Source organism: Pituophis catenifer, unplaced genomic scaffold, assembly GCF_029215685.1.
Source record: "Pituophis catenifer annectens isolate HBS135680 unplaced genomic scaffold, rPitCat1.0.hap2 SCAF_1, whole genome shotgun sequence".
NCBI lineage: Eukaryota > Metazoa > Chordata > Lepidosauria > Squamata > Colubridae > Pituophis > Pituophis catenifer.
In genome coordinates, this window is record NW_027256881.1 from 272,760,368 (window position 1) to 272,779,409 (window position 19,042).

The 19,042-nt window shown below is 38.7% G+C and overlaps 1 protein-coding gene across 1 annotated transcript; it reads left to right on the forward strand.

The window, feature by feature from the left end:
* The first annotated feature begins 2,968 nt into the window (after positions 1-2,968).
* Positions 2,969-4,361, forward strand: CUNH11orf96 (chromosome unknown C11orf96 homolog). The gene has a single exon (XM_070931219.1). It carries the CDS (start codon positions 3,233-3,235, stop codon positions 3,614-3,616), a length of 384 nt encoding a protein of 127 aa, XP_070787320.1. The 5' UTR covers positions 2,969-3,232; the 3' UTR covers positions 3,617-4,361.
* Positions 4,362-19,042: the final 14,681 nt, after the last annotated feature.

A 19,042-nucleotide genomic window follows, 5' to 3' on the forward strand; every position in this document is an offset into this window, starting at 1 on the left:
GATTGTAGTGAATTGCATGAAAGTAATTCTTCAAAGGATGGTCATGGGTACAGGTTACATTCCACTGGCAGAACAGAAAAAACAGAAGTGAGTTTTGGGGAAAATTATGTAACTTTCTCCAACTTGAATAATGGATTGGAGTTCAACTCCAATAATCCTTAAATCAGAGAGAGAACAGAAAAATTGGTGGGCTATTGAGAAATTCAAAAATGAATTAACAACTGGTAACTGTTTACAGAAGAATGTGTATTAGTTTCCAATACACTATTTAAACATAAACCTATTCATATGCAATAAAATAAAGAAATCAATGAAAAAAAATTATAAATAAAAAAACATAATTGATTTCATTGTTTATTATAAGACATTGAGATAATTAGTAAAGGAAGCAAGAAGGTTCTGGGAGGTTCTGAATGTGAAACAGACCAATGTTTAGTTTTGGATCTTGGAGAGAAAATGGACATGGATTAAATAACAACTAAATCACCAGTATGAAATACAATGCAATGGTTTGATCTTATAGACAGAATTAATGAGAAGCAAATAGCAAAATAAATGTAGGAAGAAAAGAGACAATGGGACCAAAAGGAAGAGAAGGAGAAAGTTTTGGTTGGATGAAACTGAGGAATTCTTCAAAAAGAGACTTGTGAGAAGTTTAAAGAATAAAAACCCTCATTTAAAGAGGTGTTGTGGATCATAGCAATAGCACTTAAGACTTATACAGTATATTGCTTCATAGTTCTTTACAGCCTTCTCTAAGCAGTTTACAGAGTCAGCATATTGCCCCCAGCGATCTGGGTCTTCATTTTACCAACCTCAGACGGATGGAAGGCTGACCCAGTCAGGATCGAACCCCTGACAGTGAGCAGAGCCAGCATGCAATACTGCATTCTAACCACTGCACCACCGTGATTTGCAAGGATGGAAAGGTATGGTAGTATAGCATATTATAAATTTAGCTATATTTTCTTCTCTTTTACCTCATGATTTAATTTGTCTTTTTATTTTTACTCACTCTCTGTCTTTTGCACAATGTTTTTGAAAAGGAATCATACAGTGCATATATATGTATGTACTTAGTGCCTTGCACCACTGCTGAGCTGATTCCTGAGCAGAAAACTGCAGCATGTGAGATTTGACACTGTCTGCAGTGTCAAATCTCATCCTGTCTGAATTACCTGTTGCAGATAATCTGATTTCCCACCAAGCCAATGGATGACAAAGGCCATTCTTCACCTGGGATTTTCAGATCATCATCATAGCATCATTTGTCTGCCATTGCTGGGTCACTATATTAGTAATGAAAATAAACTTTATTTCACTGATATGGTGGGATAAAGTTATGTCATTAATGAGGAATGTATACCCCTTGAGGCTCCCTTTGGATGGCAATGGGCTAACATGGTAAATATTTGTACAACACAGTTTTTAGTTAAGGACAATGTACACTTGTCTCACTCCTGGGTTTATTTATTATTTATTTAAATAAATAAATAACTCCTGGGCTGAGAACAAGATGAAAACAACATTGTCAGACATGGCCTAAAAATGTTGCCAGCAGGGTATGTTTGTATGGTCTTTACATGCAAATATGACAGCACTGCCTGTGGTCCTGAGATTTGTGGAATACAATAGAAAACAACATGCACAGCATGTACACTTCTGAAACCAACTTATTAACAGTCAAGTAATAGTAACAGGTGTAATAATAACATAGTTGGAAGGGATCTTGGAGGTCATCTAGTCCAACCCCCTGCTCGATATGGTTGTGTTTATTTTTACTTGAGTGCTTTTTAGTCACTTGAAGTGTTTTTAACTAACCAATTTATCTAGCTTTTCTACGATGCACCTATAAAACAGGTACTATAATGGATGCTCCTTTTCTTGCACATTGTAACAAATTACCAGAATCCCTTCTCCCATAAACTTGCCATTCTTCCGCAGAAGAATGATTACGAAGCAACCATCGCCATCAACATAGACTCGGGGGACTGGCATGGGACTTCCTGCGGTCTTGTAGATGCCAGCAAAACAAAACCAGAGATGGGAGGGTGAGCCCAAAGAAACCGACACCACCTTCCTACCTTTAGACAAGGCTTAAACTTCGATTTTTCAGCGACCATGAGCAACAAATGAGAAAAATTTAAAAACAGTTTCTCTTTCACACATTTCGTAGGCTTAAATACACGGTCGTTGTTGATTGCAATCGGGTAACAACATGCGTCGCTGGAAGGGGACGAGCGAGATTAGAAATTTGGGCTCGGGAAAATAGATGGATGGATGGATGGATGGATGGATGGATGGATGGATGGATAGATAGATAGATAGATAGATAGATAGATAGATAGATAGATAGATAGATAGATAGATAGATAGATAGATAGATAGATAGATAGATAGATAGATAGACGTCCCCGCCACCGAGCCAGGTTTTAAAAAGTCCCGTCCAGTCGAGAGCGGCTACCGGGTGCAAAAGCAAATCGCCGCCTCTGGAGCTTCGTCAAAGTTGTTTAAATCGGTGTTAGAAGTTGGGGATCCCACCGCGCAGCTTGCAGGTTGATACGCCCGCCTAGGTTTCAGCACGAAGCTGCGTTTCTGGCTGCGGGAGAGGGCACCCCCACATCTCCCCTCACCCCTCCTCGGTCTCTCTCTGTCGCCTGAGAAAGGTGTGTGTGTGTGTGTGTGTGTGTGTAGGCGATGCAGAAGCGCGCCCTCCTCTTCCTCCGACTCCACAGTGGGGGATCGCGGGGGCTGTCCCCGTTACTCTGTTATTGTTGCTTTTTTTTTTTTTTTTTAAGAGAGAGAGAGCGAGCCGTGGAGACCTCAGGCGGAAGGAAAGCAGCCTCATCGCCTTTAAATGGCATTGCGTGTCATCTGAGCATGCTCCTGAGTGGGCCGGCGAGGGGTATAAAAAAGACTGGGACGCAACGCGGAGCTCTCAAGCAAAGAGCCGGCGCGAGTCGGTGGGATCGTTCAGGAGCCTCGCAAGCGCCGTGCTCCTTTTCGGCGGAGTCCTCGGCGCTAAACCAAAACCAAAACAAAGAGGCGGCTGAGTCCCGGGCGGGTTTTCCCGCGCAATTTCTGCTCCTTCCCGGGGAGTATACTTTCAAGCGGCACGGAGCAGCGGAGCCAGAGTCCCCTGAGGGGGAGCAGCTACAACCGGCCGGTGCCAAACGCGAGCGGGAGTTTCGCGCCTCGACCCTGCGCGGAAGGGGGGATCGAAGGCAGCAGGATGGCAGCCGCCGCCGCCGCCGCCAAGCCCGCCGAGTTAATGGGCATCTGTTCGAGCTACCAGGCGGTAATGCCGCACTTCTTGTGCATCGCCGAGGAATTCCCTCAACCGATCCGGCCCGCCAAGCTGGCCAAAGGCAAGTTGCGCAGACCCCGCCAGTCCCGCTTCAAGACGCAGCCGGTGACCTTCGACGAGATCCAAGAGGTGGAGGAGGAAGGGGTCTCCCCCATGGAGGAGGAGAAAGCCAAAAAGTCTTTCCTGCAGTCCCTCGAGTGCCTCCGCCGCAGCACCCAGAACCTCAGCTTGCAGAAGGAGAAGAAGCTGAGCAGCTGCAGCCGCCTGAGGAACAGCCTGGACTCCTCCGACTCCGACTCGGCCCTCTGAAGACGGGAGCTGCGCCTCGGCTGGGCTCGGGCGCGCCTCACCCACCGGCGTGGGGGGAGAAGCGGATCTGCCGCCTGGACTTGTGTACCCGCCCCACCGCACCCCCGGCTCTCTGCTTCATACTGAAGTTGGCGGAGGAACTCTGTGGAAGGGCATCCTAAAAAGAGGGGAGGGGGGGAGAGAGAAACAAAACGGACAGTTTCTGAAAAAGACTTGGTTAGAAATAAACCTTCATTTCGGCTTTCCCTCCTCGCACAAAAATAGCCTTTGGGGCGCTCCGGTTTATTTTGTACGATAAATCTAAATCCTTGCAAGGAGACTTGACAGGATGGAATCCCATTCCTTCCTCCACTTTCTATTTTCTTTTTTTCTTTTTCTTTTCTTCTTTTATCGACAATAAGATCCAGTATGAATGTGGTAGATTCGAAGAGCAGTCTGCAAATCTGCAGCAGTCTGGAAAGAAAAATATTTTGTTTGGGGAAAAAGTGCTTGTATGTTTCTAGCTTGGCTGTTTGAGGTTTTCTTTCTTTCTTTCTTTGCAATATGAAGAAAATATTTTAAAAATTGCACATCTTTTTCTATAAACGTTGAAGGGGAAAATGAAGTTTTATGAATGCAATCAGCTGCTGAACTTTATATTTATTTTTGCATTAAACTCTAGACTGCATTAATTTAATATGTTTCTACCTGAATGCCTGTAATTATTTCCACAAAAGAGAAATAAAGCTGATATATTTGCACAATGCACTTAGACTGGTTGATGTGGATGGTGCTCCTTGGTGGTTTTCAATCATGGTATTGCATGGAAACAGTGATCTGGAGTGGAGCCAGGACACTGTAGAGTTTTATCATAAATAATTGCTATAAACATAAAAGTATGTTAAAAACAAATGTTTCTGTGTTAACAATTAGTTGACTGCCTATTCCATCAACTCTAAGATACTGTGTTTCTAAATCTACCATTTGTATATGGAAGGCTTTGGATATTTTAATTGGTTTTTTTTTTCTTCAAAATAGTCTCTTAAGGCTTGGCATATCCCCCCCCCCCACGCACACTTCTGGCAATCAAATAGTTTTCAGAGTAGAAGTAGTGATGCTGTTTATTATGCAAGGCACACAAGAATTTGGATGAGCAATCAGCAATATTTTATAAGAAGGGCATTGCATTTCGATCTTTTTCCCTTTCCCTAGTTACAGTATTTTATAACATGTTCAGAACTGAAGAAATACTGTTGCTAGTTTCTAGTAAGCATCAGAATATTAATAAACTCTTTGCTTATATATTATTTCATCTGCCACATAAACATCCTTGCCATAATGTATATCTACAGTATTCTACTTTATTCTGCCAGATTTGATCATCTAATTGCAAGAGGTAGTATATTTGGGGAAATTTCTGGAAAGGCCTTGGCTAATCTGGATGCTTACTGAATTAATTGAAATATCAGGGCAGATTTTTCTGGGAACAAATGTAAATTAAAAAGACTTGCTGAAACCTATAGGGTCAGCAAATCCAAATGCACTACGAAAATCCAAATGCGCACTGACCCTGTTGTTCCGTCAGGCAGGGCTGTCAATATAATAATTTTAAATTGGGGTATTTTAATTTTTGGGGTTTTAAATTGGCCAAATCTATTTAATTATTTTAATTTTTAATTATTGTTGTGTCTTGTGTTTTTAAATTGGCTGTACACCGCCCTGAGTCCTTCGGGAGAAGGGCGGTATAGAATAAAATTATTATTATTATTATTATTATTATTATTATTATTATTATTATTATTATTATTATTATTACTATTATTATGACTTGAACACTAAATGTGGTAAATTCGGTTGTTTATACCTTTCTTCTGCTCCAGTGTCCCTGTGTAAGAAGGATTGGTAGGCAACATTGAAAAGCACTACTGAAATGACATTTAAACTACAGCTGTGCCAATATATATATTTTTCTAATGGAATTTTTTTAAAAAAATTCCATTGATTTAATATACAGGAGGATAAGCCAGGAAAGTATTACTTTCATGATCAATATTAAAAACCTTCAATATCCAGAAAAAAAGTTTACTTAAGAGAGCATGCCAAGCTGGAAGCTACTAATCCAAGCTTAAATGGAACAATCTAATGTCTTAAGATCTTTTATATTATTTAGTAGTTAACCTAGTTAGCAGATTTTTTTCCATAATTTGTACTGTAAGAAACCAGTAGAGATTATTTATTGTATTGGTTTGGGGATTCAAATATGGCTATTTTTTGACACAATTTTATATACAGTAATGTAATATAACTGCAGCTGGGTATAATGACTGGGCCATGGGTAATATTCACAGCAAAGAATAGGCTTGAAATGCTTCCACCCTAGTGCTTCAGGAAATTTGGCTTTGCAGGGTTACTCAGAAAATGAAGCATTTATAGAGTTGGGAATTATCTCAGTTTGTTATAATCATAATCCTTAGTTTTCCAGTGTGCTCTGTACACTGACATTGACTTTTTGCTACTGATAAAGATTATTCTTGTCTTATAAATGCCATCGTGAACTGATTAGAAAAGTCTGCACAGTGTCAGGGAGCTGTTAGAAACCAACAGACATCCTGTAAAGGAATAAGATTTACTGAATATATTCTTCAAAGTTCCAGTTTTGGAATTCGATCAGGAATGATAGATAATTTCAGCTCTTGAGATAATGCAAATTATTCCAATAAATTGCTCCATTTTATTTAAATAAAACATTTCCCAACAGAACGGCTACTTTGAAAGCAGCTAAACTGGTTTACATTTTTTAGGAATATACTATGTATCCTTCTATTTTAGTCTTCATATAGAAAATAGCATGGATACAGCACTATAAAATAATTCCAACAACATGTAAATATTTATCCAGAATGCAGAGAACATGGCCGCTGGTGAAATATACTGTGAATGATAGTTCTACATCTGAAGGATGTAGAGGATATTCCCAGTGCTTGATTTAAGTGTCAATAATACATATGAGGATTTTCAATTACAACTGAGACTGAATCCAAACCAGAGAATTTAACTGATTTGTACAGACATGAAAGTCCCAGCAAGCTCCATTTCACAATATTGCCAGAAATGACTGATTCTTAAATGTGAAATAATACTCAAAATGTAACTTGCAAATGTCAATCTACAACCAAGATGTTCAGTAATAGCTGGCAATTGTATCCAGTTGCCTTCATTTTCTGTATTCCAAAGAGTTCACTTGAGTGTTTAAAAGGAGCCATTAAACAATTTATGTAATTGTTTAAATACAGTCTACATTGTAATGTTACTGAGTTAGGGTATATTATTCACAGATAATTCTAGTGATGTTTCAGAAATAAGATACCAGTACTAGGAGCCAATAAAGGATAGTATTTAAATGACAAATCTGTGTTACCAAGCAGCTGAGATCTAATTTTGCAGAAATGTCCAACATAAAAAGAAGCAGAAAACTTTAGACCATTTGGGAAAGTCCTCAATAGCAGATCCCGAGATGACTAGATCATTGTTCAGGCATGATCTAAACTGGAGTATGTTACAATAAAAGTTCTGGTACAGCCTCCCCCACCTCCACCCAATTCCACTTAAGTGATACTAGTTTCCTTGCAATGTTTGTGCACACTCAGCATAACTGTCAGAAAAAAGAGAATCCACATACAGTGTACATGGCCATATGCCCATTGGCATCTATCTTTCACTCTTTGTTCTAAATAACTCAGGGATTCAGAGCCCTCACATGGAGAGTATGCTGATATAGATCAGAGGACTTATTGGTAAGCATTCTGAGTCAAATTCTGGATATATTTCTTTTAAGTATAGCAAGGGAAGTACAGAAAAAGCCCAAAACAAATGTATAGTTTTGGCACAATGGCCTGCAACAGGGTTCTAGACAATAGAAATCTTTCGTATGAAGAGGACAGCCATTGGCTAGGAAGGATGTGATTTGCTTTATTAAAAGAACCCAATCTTCATGTAATTTATGACAGTGTAGAAAATAGGTTAAAATATTATTTGGCTTTGGTACAGGAATTTAATGGAATATTTCATGCAAAGTTAGGGAGGAAATTTGGCCTGTACTTAGATCAAAAATGCTACATTCTCAGCCAACCCTCTGTCCCAACCCTTGTGCAGTTTTTGTTAGTCATTAGACAAAATTATACAAATATCATTTGAAATTATTCTCTTGATGTGGTTTTGCTACCTATATACTTTTAATTTTTTTTAAAAAAAATTAATTAGTCTATTATACCAACATTCACTAACTACTTGTCCAGAATTTAAGTTTTGATTTTCAATTTCTTCTCTCTTGGGGAAAAATGGGAATAGTAAATATTTGAAAATAAATTAAAGCATATCTTGAATGCCTCAAAGCAGTGGTGGGTTTCTACCGGTTTGCTCTGGATCGTGGGAACCAGTAGTAGCGGTGGCGGGAGGCTCTACCCACCTGCCTAGACGTCATCACGGATGCTCCGCGCATGTGCAGAAGGGCCACGTGCGAGTGCTCCTGGTTGTAAACCGGTAGCGAAGGTAAGTGGAACCCCTCACTGCCTCAAAGGAGTAGAAGTTCCATATCCTTGACCTCAAATGTAAAATCTTTGCTCTTCTAAAAAAAAAATTGCAACGTATACTTAAGATAAGTCTCTGTACTAAAGTCCTGTAAATGAATTCTCACAAAGGTACCAAAAGGGAATTCAGGAAAAAAGAAGTCAGGGAATAGTACTAATAATATATAATTACAATAATTATATTGGAATTATATTATTTTATAATTATAATTATATATTTAAGTATAATTAGATTATGTATTGTATACTATATATTTTTTAAAAAAGAATAGATAAGAAATTCATCTGTTATACTGTTCATGACTAGAGTCCTCGGAGGGATATCTAAAGGACAACCTCAGTATCTGGAAATCTTAAATTTATCAGACCTGAATAGTTCTGGGTTCATGGTAGATGATATGGTGAATGAATCGATCCAATAGGTAGCTGGAAAAAAAGAGGCAATATTGAGAATCATTAGGAAGAGAAGACAAAATAACTGTCAATATTAGAATGTTACAATGGCCACAAGCCATGTTGATGTCAGCAGCCATGGGAAGAAGTTGCTAAGAAACCCAAATTTGGAAGCCCTTGTATTGCAATTACTGCTGAATCTTTTATTGGACAGCTGGTTTTTAATTTTGAGAGCACAATAGGCCTGATCAAGATGCCGTTTCTTATTTGCTTACAAATTGCCATTTTCACAGTTGAAAATGATTATAGTATTTTAAATTATCATTTAACCATTGCTATGGCAATATGAAACTGGTCTTCGTTAGTAGTATATCGTCACAGTGATAATTGGATAACTATATATTTTATAGCTGATGGCAACTCCTACTCTACCTAAATAAGCTGCCTCAGCTCCTGCCCATCTAGCAGTTTGAAAGTATGCAAATGTGAGTAGATTAATAGGTACCACTTTGGTGGGAAGGTAACAGTGTTCTGTGCAGGTTTGGCATATCGCCATGCTGACCACATGACCACAGAAAATGTCTTCAGACAACGCTGGAGACCAAGAAATGGAGATGAGCACTGCCCCCTAGAGTCAGACACGATTGGACAGAAAATCCTTTACATTTACCTTATAGGTCTCAAAGGTCCGAGCTCCAGACCGAACTCACAAACAGGACGCCACTCACTTTGAGTTCCAAGTGGTTTATTAAGCTGGATTCTTGGCACACAGTGAGTTCCGAAAAAATAAGGACTAAAGTTTGCACTGGGAGCCTTTTGTTTGTTTGTTTTTTCATATTTTTTTTTATTTTTATTTTTCATAAAAATATTTAAGTATACAGTCTCTTATCCATCATTTATCATTTATCATTCATCTTATCCTTTAACTTTCATTTTTATTTGTTCGGGGCTGCTCTTTTACCATTTCCTCTTCTTTGTTTTACCACAACCTTTCCTCTTCTTCCCTCCTCTTTCTTCTTCTGTCCCTTTCTACTTTCTTCATTCCTCCTCTCCTCCCCTTCTACTTCCCCTCCTCCCTCCCCCCGCTCCTCTCTTCTTCCTCTTTCTAACCCTCTCTCCCACTCTTCTTTCCTCTCCCTTTTCTTCCTCTCCTTTTCCCTCTCTTCTATCCCTCTCTCTCCTTTCCTCTCTCCCACTCCTTTGTTGTATCTATTTTCAATTTTAATCTAGAATGGTATTGCAGCTTTGGGTTTGGGATGCTGTTTGCAGCTGCGGGTTTGACAGATGGTCTTCCCACCACACACCTCCTGTGCTGGAGTCCCTCCCCCAGGTATGGCAAACCCCAGGCTGGGGTTGGACAATGGGAGCCATGGTGGCGCAGTGGTTAGAATACAGCATTGCAGGCTAATTCAGCTCACAGACAGCAGTTCGATCCTGACAGGCTCAGGCTTCCATTCTTCTGAGGTCAGTAAAATGAGGTCCCGATTGTTAGGGGCAATATGATGACTCTGTAAATTGCTTAAAGAGTGCTGTAAAGCACTTTGAAGTAGTATATAAATCTAAATGTTATTGCTATGGCTACCTTTACTTACATAAACTGTAGAAACCCAGATATAGAAACACCAACTCTTGGTGCCACCTACTAGTTCTCTATACTTTTGCAAATCAGGTATGGTATGGTAACTTTGATCCTCCAAAAGCTAATCATGACTTGACTTTCCTGGTTAGTAGTAGTGTGGGAAACCATTAGGAGAGCCCAGGACTCTAAGCTAGATAAGGATTTTGGGAGAAATATTCTAGAAGAAAAGGCAGTGGTAAATCACTTGTATACTTCTGCTAAAAAAAGGCTACATGGATGCACTGGTGAAATCACCAGGAATCAACTCAAGGGAACCTTCATATGGTTCTCTGGTGCCTATGGTATCACCTATGATCCAGTTCCATTACTCTCTCTGACAACTAAGCTGGGTCTCTTGCTGAGAAAGAACTTGCCCAGGAATTTTTAGACTCCTGTATTGAATATATGAGGCCAACTTTTCTGAGTTCATATGCTGGTTACCCAACTTTTTCTTTTTTTAAAGAAAAATGGAACAGATCACCTACCTTCCCTTTGTATCTATTTCTTTCATAGGTCTATCTTTCAAAAGCTAAAATGCAGAAGATACCCATACAGATAATCTAGACAAATGTTTTAGAGATGAATGCTAAAATGAATCAAGAGTCATAAGGAGATGTTTAATATTTTTCTGGCTTATTACCATAATTTGTACATATTTAAAAAGATAGAGTTGTGGGCTGGGTTTTTTTGCCTTTTCTTTCTCCTCTTCAAGCTCAGATAAATTAAGCTGGATGCTGAATGCAAAAAAAAAAAAAAAAAGTATGATTTTCCTTAGTAATGCATGGCTTTCCCTCAACAGAGATAGCTTTTGCCCTCCCACCCCCTAACATTAACAAAAAAATGTCCATGGGAGAGGCTGAAGATATTTGTTGAAATTTGGCTGAAAAGGATTTTTTCTTTCAGATGTTAAGCCTTATTCATACTTAAGTGAGAGTGAAAACAGATGGGAGAGAAAAACAGAGATGAGGTTTGAGTGTTTCAGCTGTCTCCCAAAACTTCAGAAGTTGCCAGACTAGGAAAGGCAGATCCATAATAGGGTTATGCAGAAACCACTATAATTTTTCAGCTGAAAGTCTTAAAAGTATGCAAAATAAGAAAGCACCTTTCCTTAAATCCTTAAAAGATAAGCAAGATAGTTATTTTATTTTAACGAGCTTTTATTCTCATCAGGGTTAGACAGTAATTTATCTTCTTTTCCATCTTGAACTCCAAAGATCTGATGTGTGAGTCAAAATTATCAAACAGAGGAAATATTTGCAGGGGACAAAAATCATCCTGAAATGAAGAGCTGGTACATTTAGATAAATGTCACCAAGATCATGTATCATAGGAAGCCATTTTGTGATTTGTTTGTTTTTTTAGCCATGATTTTAGGTTTGGCATGTGGCACAGATCCAGCTAATTGTGGTTTAATCAATAATTAAGGCATGGTTTTATGCAATGTTTGAATAAAGTTTGTATGTCAAGATATTTTCTCTACCATAAAAAGTTCAAACTTTTAACAATGGCCATGGCCGGGAGGATTTTTTATCAGGTCCGCCTGATTCGCCAGTTGCGTCCCTTTCTGGATCGGGACTCGTTACGCACGGTCACTCATGCCCTCGTCACCTCCCGCCTGGACTATTGTAATGCTCTCTACATGGGGCTCCCCTTGAGGAGCACCCGGAGGCTCCAACTGGCGCAGAGTGCGGCCGCGCGGGTGGTAATGGGAGCGACATGGCGCTCCCATGTAACACCTCTCCTGCGCGAGCTGCACTGGCTCCTGGTGGTCTTCCGGGTGCGCTTCAAGGTTTTGGTTACCACCTTTAAAGCGCTCCATGGCTTAGGGCCTGGTTATTTACGGGACCGCCTACTACCACCAATAGCCTCCCACCGGCCAGTACGCTCTCATAGAGAGGGACTCCTCCGGGTGCCGTCAGCCAAACAGTGTCGACTGGCGGCCCCTAGGGGGAGAGCCTTCTCTGTGGGGGCACCTACCATCTGGAATGAGCTCCCCCCGGAGATACGGAGGATCCCGGATCTGCGCTCCTTCCGCCGTGCTGTGAAGACCTTTTTATTCCATCAAGCGGGCTTGGCCTGATCTCTTCCCTTTTTAAATATGTAAATTTTAATTTGTTTTTAAATTATTGGGGTATTTTTAATTTGTCTGGGCCAAAAAGTTTAATTTGATTTTATCGGGTTTTTAAATTTTGTGTATTTATGTATTTTATTGTTGGCTGTTCACCGCCCTGAGTCCTTCGGGAGTAGGGCGGTATACAAATCAAATAAATAAAATAAAATAAATAAATAAATAAATTATAAGACTGCCAGTAGAGCTAAGTAGGAAAGATAAAGTATGAAGATAAATGGCTTGATAAACTCTTGTACTTTTAAAGGCAATTTAATATTCATAACACAGGAAGTAAATGGTGATTGAATGATCTCTTTAACAACTGGTGCTGGATTTTTACAATACAGCACACATAATTTAGTTACTTATTTTGGGTCCGCCAAATACATTAGATCATAAAATAACTAAGAGATGGATTCTCAGAACATATTAAGTCACACACACACAAGAAAACACCTAAACAAAATTAAAATTAAAACTAACATAGCATAGCCTGTTGTTCAAAGGTATTTACTGTTTTACTGTTTTTTTTAAATTGACCTCATTATGTCTATTACAGGAAGCAAACTATTGTAAGGAGCTGAGATAGCAAGACAAACTCCTCCTCCTGTTTCAGTGCATTGTGAGAAGAAAGGATTGTAACCCTTTAATAATCAAATATTGCACATCAAAATAACATTAAGAAAAAGCTGTAGAACCTGGCTGAAATTTTGTTAACTCTAGGTTATAGTTAACAAAGAACCAAAAAGCCTTATTTCAGAAAATAAATACATAAATTAGCAGATAATGCTGTTTTAAAACTAATCCCAAGGAACCAAGGCAAATAATCTGGTCTGAATTCAGAAAAGCTGCTGGGATTCAATATTTTCAGGAGGATGGGAGGAAAAGAAAACCAAGATGAATGAGATTTTTTAAATTACTAAGTACCTGAATAAAATTATATATTATATATAATGAGCGATGTATGTTTATATCTGGAATTGAATTTAACCTTCCTTATCTCTTGTGGAATATATTAACTCTTCAGCTATATACAAGCAACACACAAAATCAGAACCATGGTTCATCTTATTAACCAAATTGCTTGGATTCATACATGTTAAATGATAAACTAACCAGATTTCTTCCTGCCTTGGTACCACATACACTAAGTCACATTTTAATCTAGTACATAATTTAAACACAATATGCTTACACTGTGCAAGCCCAGTCTTAGTAGTACAGTACTCTAATGGCACTAACCCTAGCAAATAAAAATGAGGTACACTCTGTGGACACAGCCTGTATAGTCAAGTTAGTTATTGGGTTTAGTGAATTGCATGAAGTCATAATTTTGCATTAGATAGTGATAGGTAAGCATGATAGACACACTGCCAGACCAAAGTAATCTCCTGCCATTTTGCCCCTCTTCTATAGTCTCTGCCAATGGCATTGCTGTTTCTCAGGACTAACCATCCTTTGTAGGAAGGAGAATGATTTGGTCAAGAAAAGGCACATCCAATCTTGTACTTTTAATAGCACCTTGTTGCATAGGAAATGGGGCTATTTTGAACTATAACTTCTTCAACAAATTGCAGTGATGCAAACCATCTATATTTATGCAGTGTGATAAAGCATGATGAAAAGAACACTGTGCACTGAGTCCAACTGCCTGAATTCACACAACACATAAACTAAACTAACTAGTGGTTGAATTGGCATAACCCTGCCCCCCCAATTTGCCAACTACTTTTTAGTCTGGGTTGTTGACCAAATCCAATGTTCCTTTTCTCTGGCACTCTTGGAAAAAGATGACATGTATCCCATTATATATTCCTATTTTTTTTCTGACCACTACAATTTTTTTCTTTGCAGTTGTACTGTTACGTAATGTAACTCAGTTCTAAGGAAATGAGTATACAGTAATCTCTCCTGTTGACTGCCTGCAAGGAAGCACAGACAGTGCACTCTATTCCAGCCGGTTGTTAAAATCAGGGTGATTATTCTATCCCATATTTTATCGTCATGTTGTTATTTTTTCCCATTTTGTGAGAAGAGAGATTTCATCCTTACTAAGTGTTGTTTATCACTGCATATCAAATTTGTAAACCTCTATGATAGTTTATGTAATGCAGTAAGTAAACATCTTAAATATTTAGAATCAGTCTAGGTTTCCACTGTCAGGATAAAGATTGTAACAGCTAACTTCCATACTGAATTGCTAATAGCACAGAGCTGCCTAGTTGAGAAGCTGGCAAGATTTATCTTGTATAATACAGGAATTTGATTCGAAAATTAGACCTATATTATGCAACCCTTGCATATAAGCAGTCTGGAAAGATGATCCAAATATTATTTAAATATATTGATTAAATAGAATTCAGGGCTTCTCTTGTGTAGTTTTCCATCTATGCACTCACCAAACTAACACAATATGTTTTTCTGAATCACATGTTTTATATCATGCAATGGAAAGCGGATATTTATCACGGGGTTAGGTAAGTGGATGCCCCTCTTCTATTACCAAACATGGAAGATCTTGTTTTATAAACTGATTATATTCAAAGAAAAGAGTACTCTGTAATATGGACACTCTTGAAGAATAATCCTGCCAAGCAGTAAATTGAAAAATTTGCCTTTTTAACTCATAAAAGGCTTAGAGAAGTAAACTGTCTTGCTACTAAAGTTATGAGAAGATATATTCTCTTGTTAGCAGCTATGATTCTGGTAAAAATATAAGGGATGCTCCCTTTGCATCATATTTTCTTTCAAAACCTCTATATCTATTTTTTCCCTTTTCTTTTTAGGTAATGGAAATATGCCATCCATCTCTCCATTGAACTATTCTTAGCTTGTATTTACAGGGTTTCTCTGCCTTGATATTATTATAATTTTTAAAGTCTTTAGTGGGTCAGTGAACTGGAATGTCCTTAATGTAATAAACAAAATCCTCTCCATGAAGTGAATTTGAAGCAAAGCTAACCAGAATGTTATTTTGCGAATTGTTTGACATACATTCCATGATGGCAGTGCCTGTAAATATATCAAAAGAGTCCTTTTATTTTCTTAAGGTATCCCCAAGACCTCCTTTTTTCAGTCATTGTTTTCTCCTGATGCCTACTTGAATTAGTCTCTGCAGTTTTCTTGGCAAAACTACTTCAAATGGTTTGCCATTGTCTTCTTCACAGGGTTGAAAGAGAATGAGTGGCCCATATCACCTAGCTAACTTTATGCCTAAGGTGGAAGTGGAACTTGTGGTCTCTTAGTTAGTAAGAGTTAGTAATCTGATATCTTCATTGCTACAGCATAATGGCTCTTCCAGCCCAATCATACATATTATGATTGAAAGGAAAGTTGCTTTTTCCTATATTGAATATACAAATATCCACTAGAACACAGTGCCAGGTTCCAAGTAACACCCCCAACGAAAGAAGACTGAGGCTTGAAGTTCCTCAAAATTCCATTTTATTAGAGATTTCATGTTGGCACATCTGGAGAAACCCAAATCTGAAAGTTTCCAGGTTTTCCCCACCCAAAGGAAAGTTCAAGTCTCTGGCCACCCACATGTCCATCACATGGTCCAATCATTGCACCGTCCCAACTGGAGATGCTTCCTAGTCACACCCCTCCAGGTACAGGACAAGTTGTCCTTGACTCTCTGAGAAAGGAATATTATTATGACTATATATATTACCCTGCTCCATACAATCCCTCCGCCCAGTTTCCCAGAGCAGTAAATGTGTCAGGCCTGAAGGCCCAATGTAAAAGATAACTTCCAGGCCTGACACATAGGTGTCAAACTCACCGCATCACATTGCAGTCATGTGATGTTTCACAATGTTTTTCTGGGGTGGGTGTAACCTGCATGTGATGCATCCGGACCGTGGGCCGCCAGTTTGACACCCTTGCACTAGAAGAATGGAATTATATCAAACTACTTTTGTTCAAAGATCTGATGAACAATCCTTAGGACTTCAGTTAAACAGCCATGAAAAATTGGAAATGTCCAACTCTGATTTAAATCCTAAGTTGCTACTTCCCCTCAAAATGGGCAGAAACTGGTTTTTTAATTGTGCTAAATCCATAAATTGGCTTGTTTGACTTTAACCTAACCGGCCCATAAGCCCTATCCCTTGTAAATTGTATTCTATAATTAATGGTTTGGTATTATATATAAAGAAAGCCACTATGGCTTCTTCAACAAGCTGTGGTTAAAGTAAACTATGTCATAGCCTGGTGACATAGTGTCAGTTCCAGGGTGACCTGGGTTATGAGAGCTTCTCTTGTTCTTAAAATATAGTTATACCCATCTCCTCCTTCACCTCTATTAGGATAAATTTTGTATTTAGACAAGCAGTGTGATGCTCTTTACAATGTGTATGCAGCAGGTATGTTTTACTATTTATTTACTTATTTATTTATTAAATTACCCATCTCAATTCCAAGCAACTTTGTCAATGTTATTGAAAGGCAGCTGGGAAGGGTGGGATCATGTACTCTCTGTTGAAGTCAACATGTAGCTCTAACTTAAAGCACAACATCCTGAGATTATAGCAGCTGAGCCAGGGGAGATGAAGGAGTCAACACCCCTTTTCCTTGGAAGAAAATGTTGCTGAAAGACAACCTTCTACTAACTGCTTTGCCATCAACTTTCAAAGTCTGTGTAACGTATAGAAAAAAAAGGAAGGGAAAACCCTCCTTTCTCAAGAAAGATTCCTAATGACTGTAGGAATGTATTCATGCAAGTTGTAAAAGTACAGAAGAGCTTTCCTAATGCATTTTTCTGGATTGTTTACAAGTTCCCAGCCCAGCATACAGTCTTGGGATTTATTTTTTTATAGTCTCCCATCCAAGTACTACCAGATCTTTCTATATTTAGCATTTTCAAGCTAAATCAAGGCCATCCAGATTTTGTTAAATTTCAGAAATCACCTATATGGAATTGGAGAAAGGTAAATATCCATGTTACAGTCCCAATATATATACAGCAAAAAGGGGGGTTGGCTGCATGTCACAGGTTTTATCAGAGTTTGCAGCAGCACACACAGGTAACTGATTCATTTATTTATTTTATTATTTATTATTTATTATTTATTTATTAGTTCGATTTATATGCCGCCCTTTTCTGGAGACTCAGGGCGGCTTACAATGCGTTAAGCAATAGCCTTCATACTTTTGTATATACCTGCTTAGTAGGGCTTTCGGGCCCCCCTAAGCGGTGTTCTTTTTTATACAAAGTCAGCTTATTGCCCCCACAATCCGGGTCCTCATTTTACCTACCTCAAAAGGATGGAAGGCTGAATCAACCTTGAGCCTGGTGAGATTTAAACTTGCAGTAATTGCAGGCAGCAGGTGTTACTTAACAGCACTTTAGTCTGCTGCGCCACCAAAACAGGATTCATTAACTTTTCTTTATATACATAACACATAAGCAGGGGTGGATTCTACTTACCTTTACCACCGGTTCGCAACAGGATCATGCACACGATTAATTAGGATATTAGAGTAGTAATCAGTACAGGAGGAGAGCTGTGTTAGTCAACAGTGGCAAAAAATCAGGACTCTGGTAGCATCTGTCCTGAATAAAGCACTTTATTAAAAGGCATAACTTTTCCCAAATTCATAAAAGCTTATGCCTTTTAATAAAATGTATTAGGAAAGATGCTACCGGATTGCTGATAGGTTTACAGTTTTAATTATAGAAATCTGAATGGAAATAAATTCAATTGAAATTGCATGGGAAACTATTATCTGGTCAACATTTTGAAACTACTAATGCTAGTAGTATTAATAATGCTGGATTTTGTTTTCCATTATGATCATCACCACTTCAGTATATTGGCAAATTATCATCATATATCTCTCTGCCTCTGCCTCTGCCTCTGCCTCTCTCTCTCTCTCTCTCTTTCTCTCTCTCGCTCTCTCTCTCTCTCTCTCTCTCTCTCTCTCTCTCTCTCTCTCTCTCTCACACACACACACACACACACACACACACACACACACACAGCGTATTAGCATGTCAGGCTGTGAGAAGCCCATCTCTCTCAGAAGTCAGTATTAAGGGTTGGAAGCCAAACGGAGGAATTTCCTTGCTCCAAAAAGGGTGGATAGTGGTGAAAGAAATTACTGTGTAACAAGACTCTAAACCAAGGCAGGTGAGATCTAAGGTCAAGGTTGGATTGATTGAGAGGGTCCCATCACCTATCAATATGACTACTTTTTTCTTTGGCTGTATTCTATAGTGTCTTACAAAATTAGCAATAAGAAGAGATTGTGCTCCTATCAATTTCTGATCTCATCTTGTTTCGTCTTCTGTCGGAAATGTAGGAACTGGAAAGTGAAAAATTATTAATTTAAATTTTAAAAGATTAAACCCTTTAATCAAAACCCAATTTTTTGATCTAGTTGATGATGCTATGTTCCCATACAGATGTAGTTAGACTCTTGCCCCAGTGTTCTCAAGTCTTCTGAGTTTTAACTAAGGTTGATGAGATCCAGTCACAAATCTTCACTTAGATACCGAATAACCTTTTGCCAGTCACAAGCTCTGAGACCAACAGTCTTTTAAGGGCTGTTGTGAGGGCAAGATGGAGAGGATTTATATGTAAGATCCTTTGACGAAAGGCAGCACTGATCTCTTTCTAAATTCACTGAGTTCCACTGTCATAGTTGATCAAGCTCAGCCCCATATTATTGTTCTGGAGCAAAGCTGTCCTGTGTTTTGTAGAGAAAAGTTACAGTATAATGCATATTATTGGCCC

Excerpts from the sequence above, each read along its gene's own strand:
- CUNH11orf96 (XM_070931219.1), top strand. The coding sequence starts at position 3,233 with ATGGCAGCCGCCGCCGCCGCCGCCAAGCCCGCCGAGTTAATGGGCATC.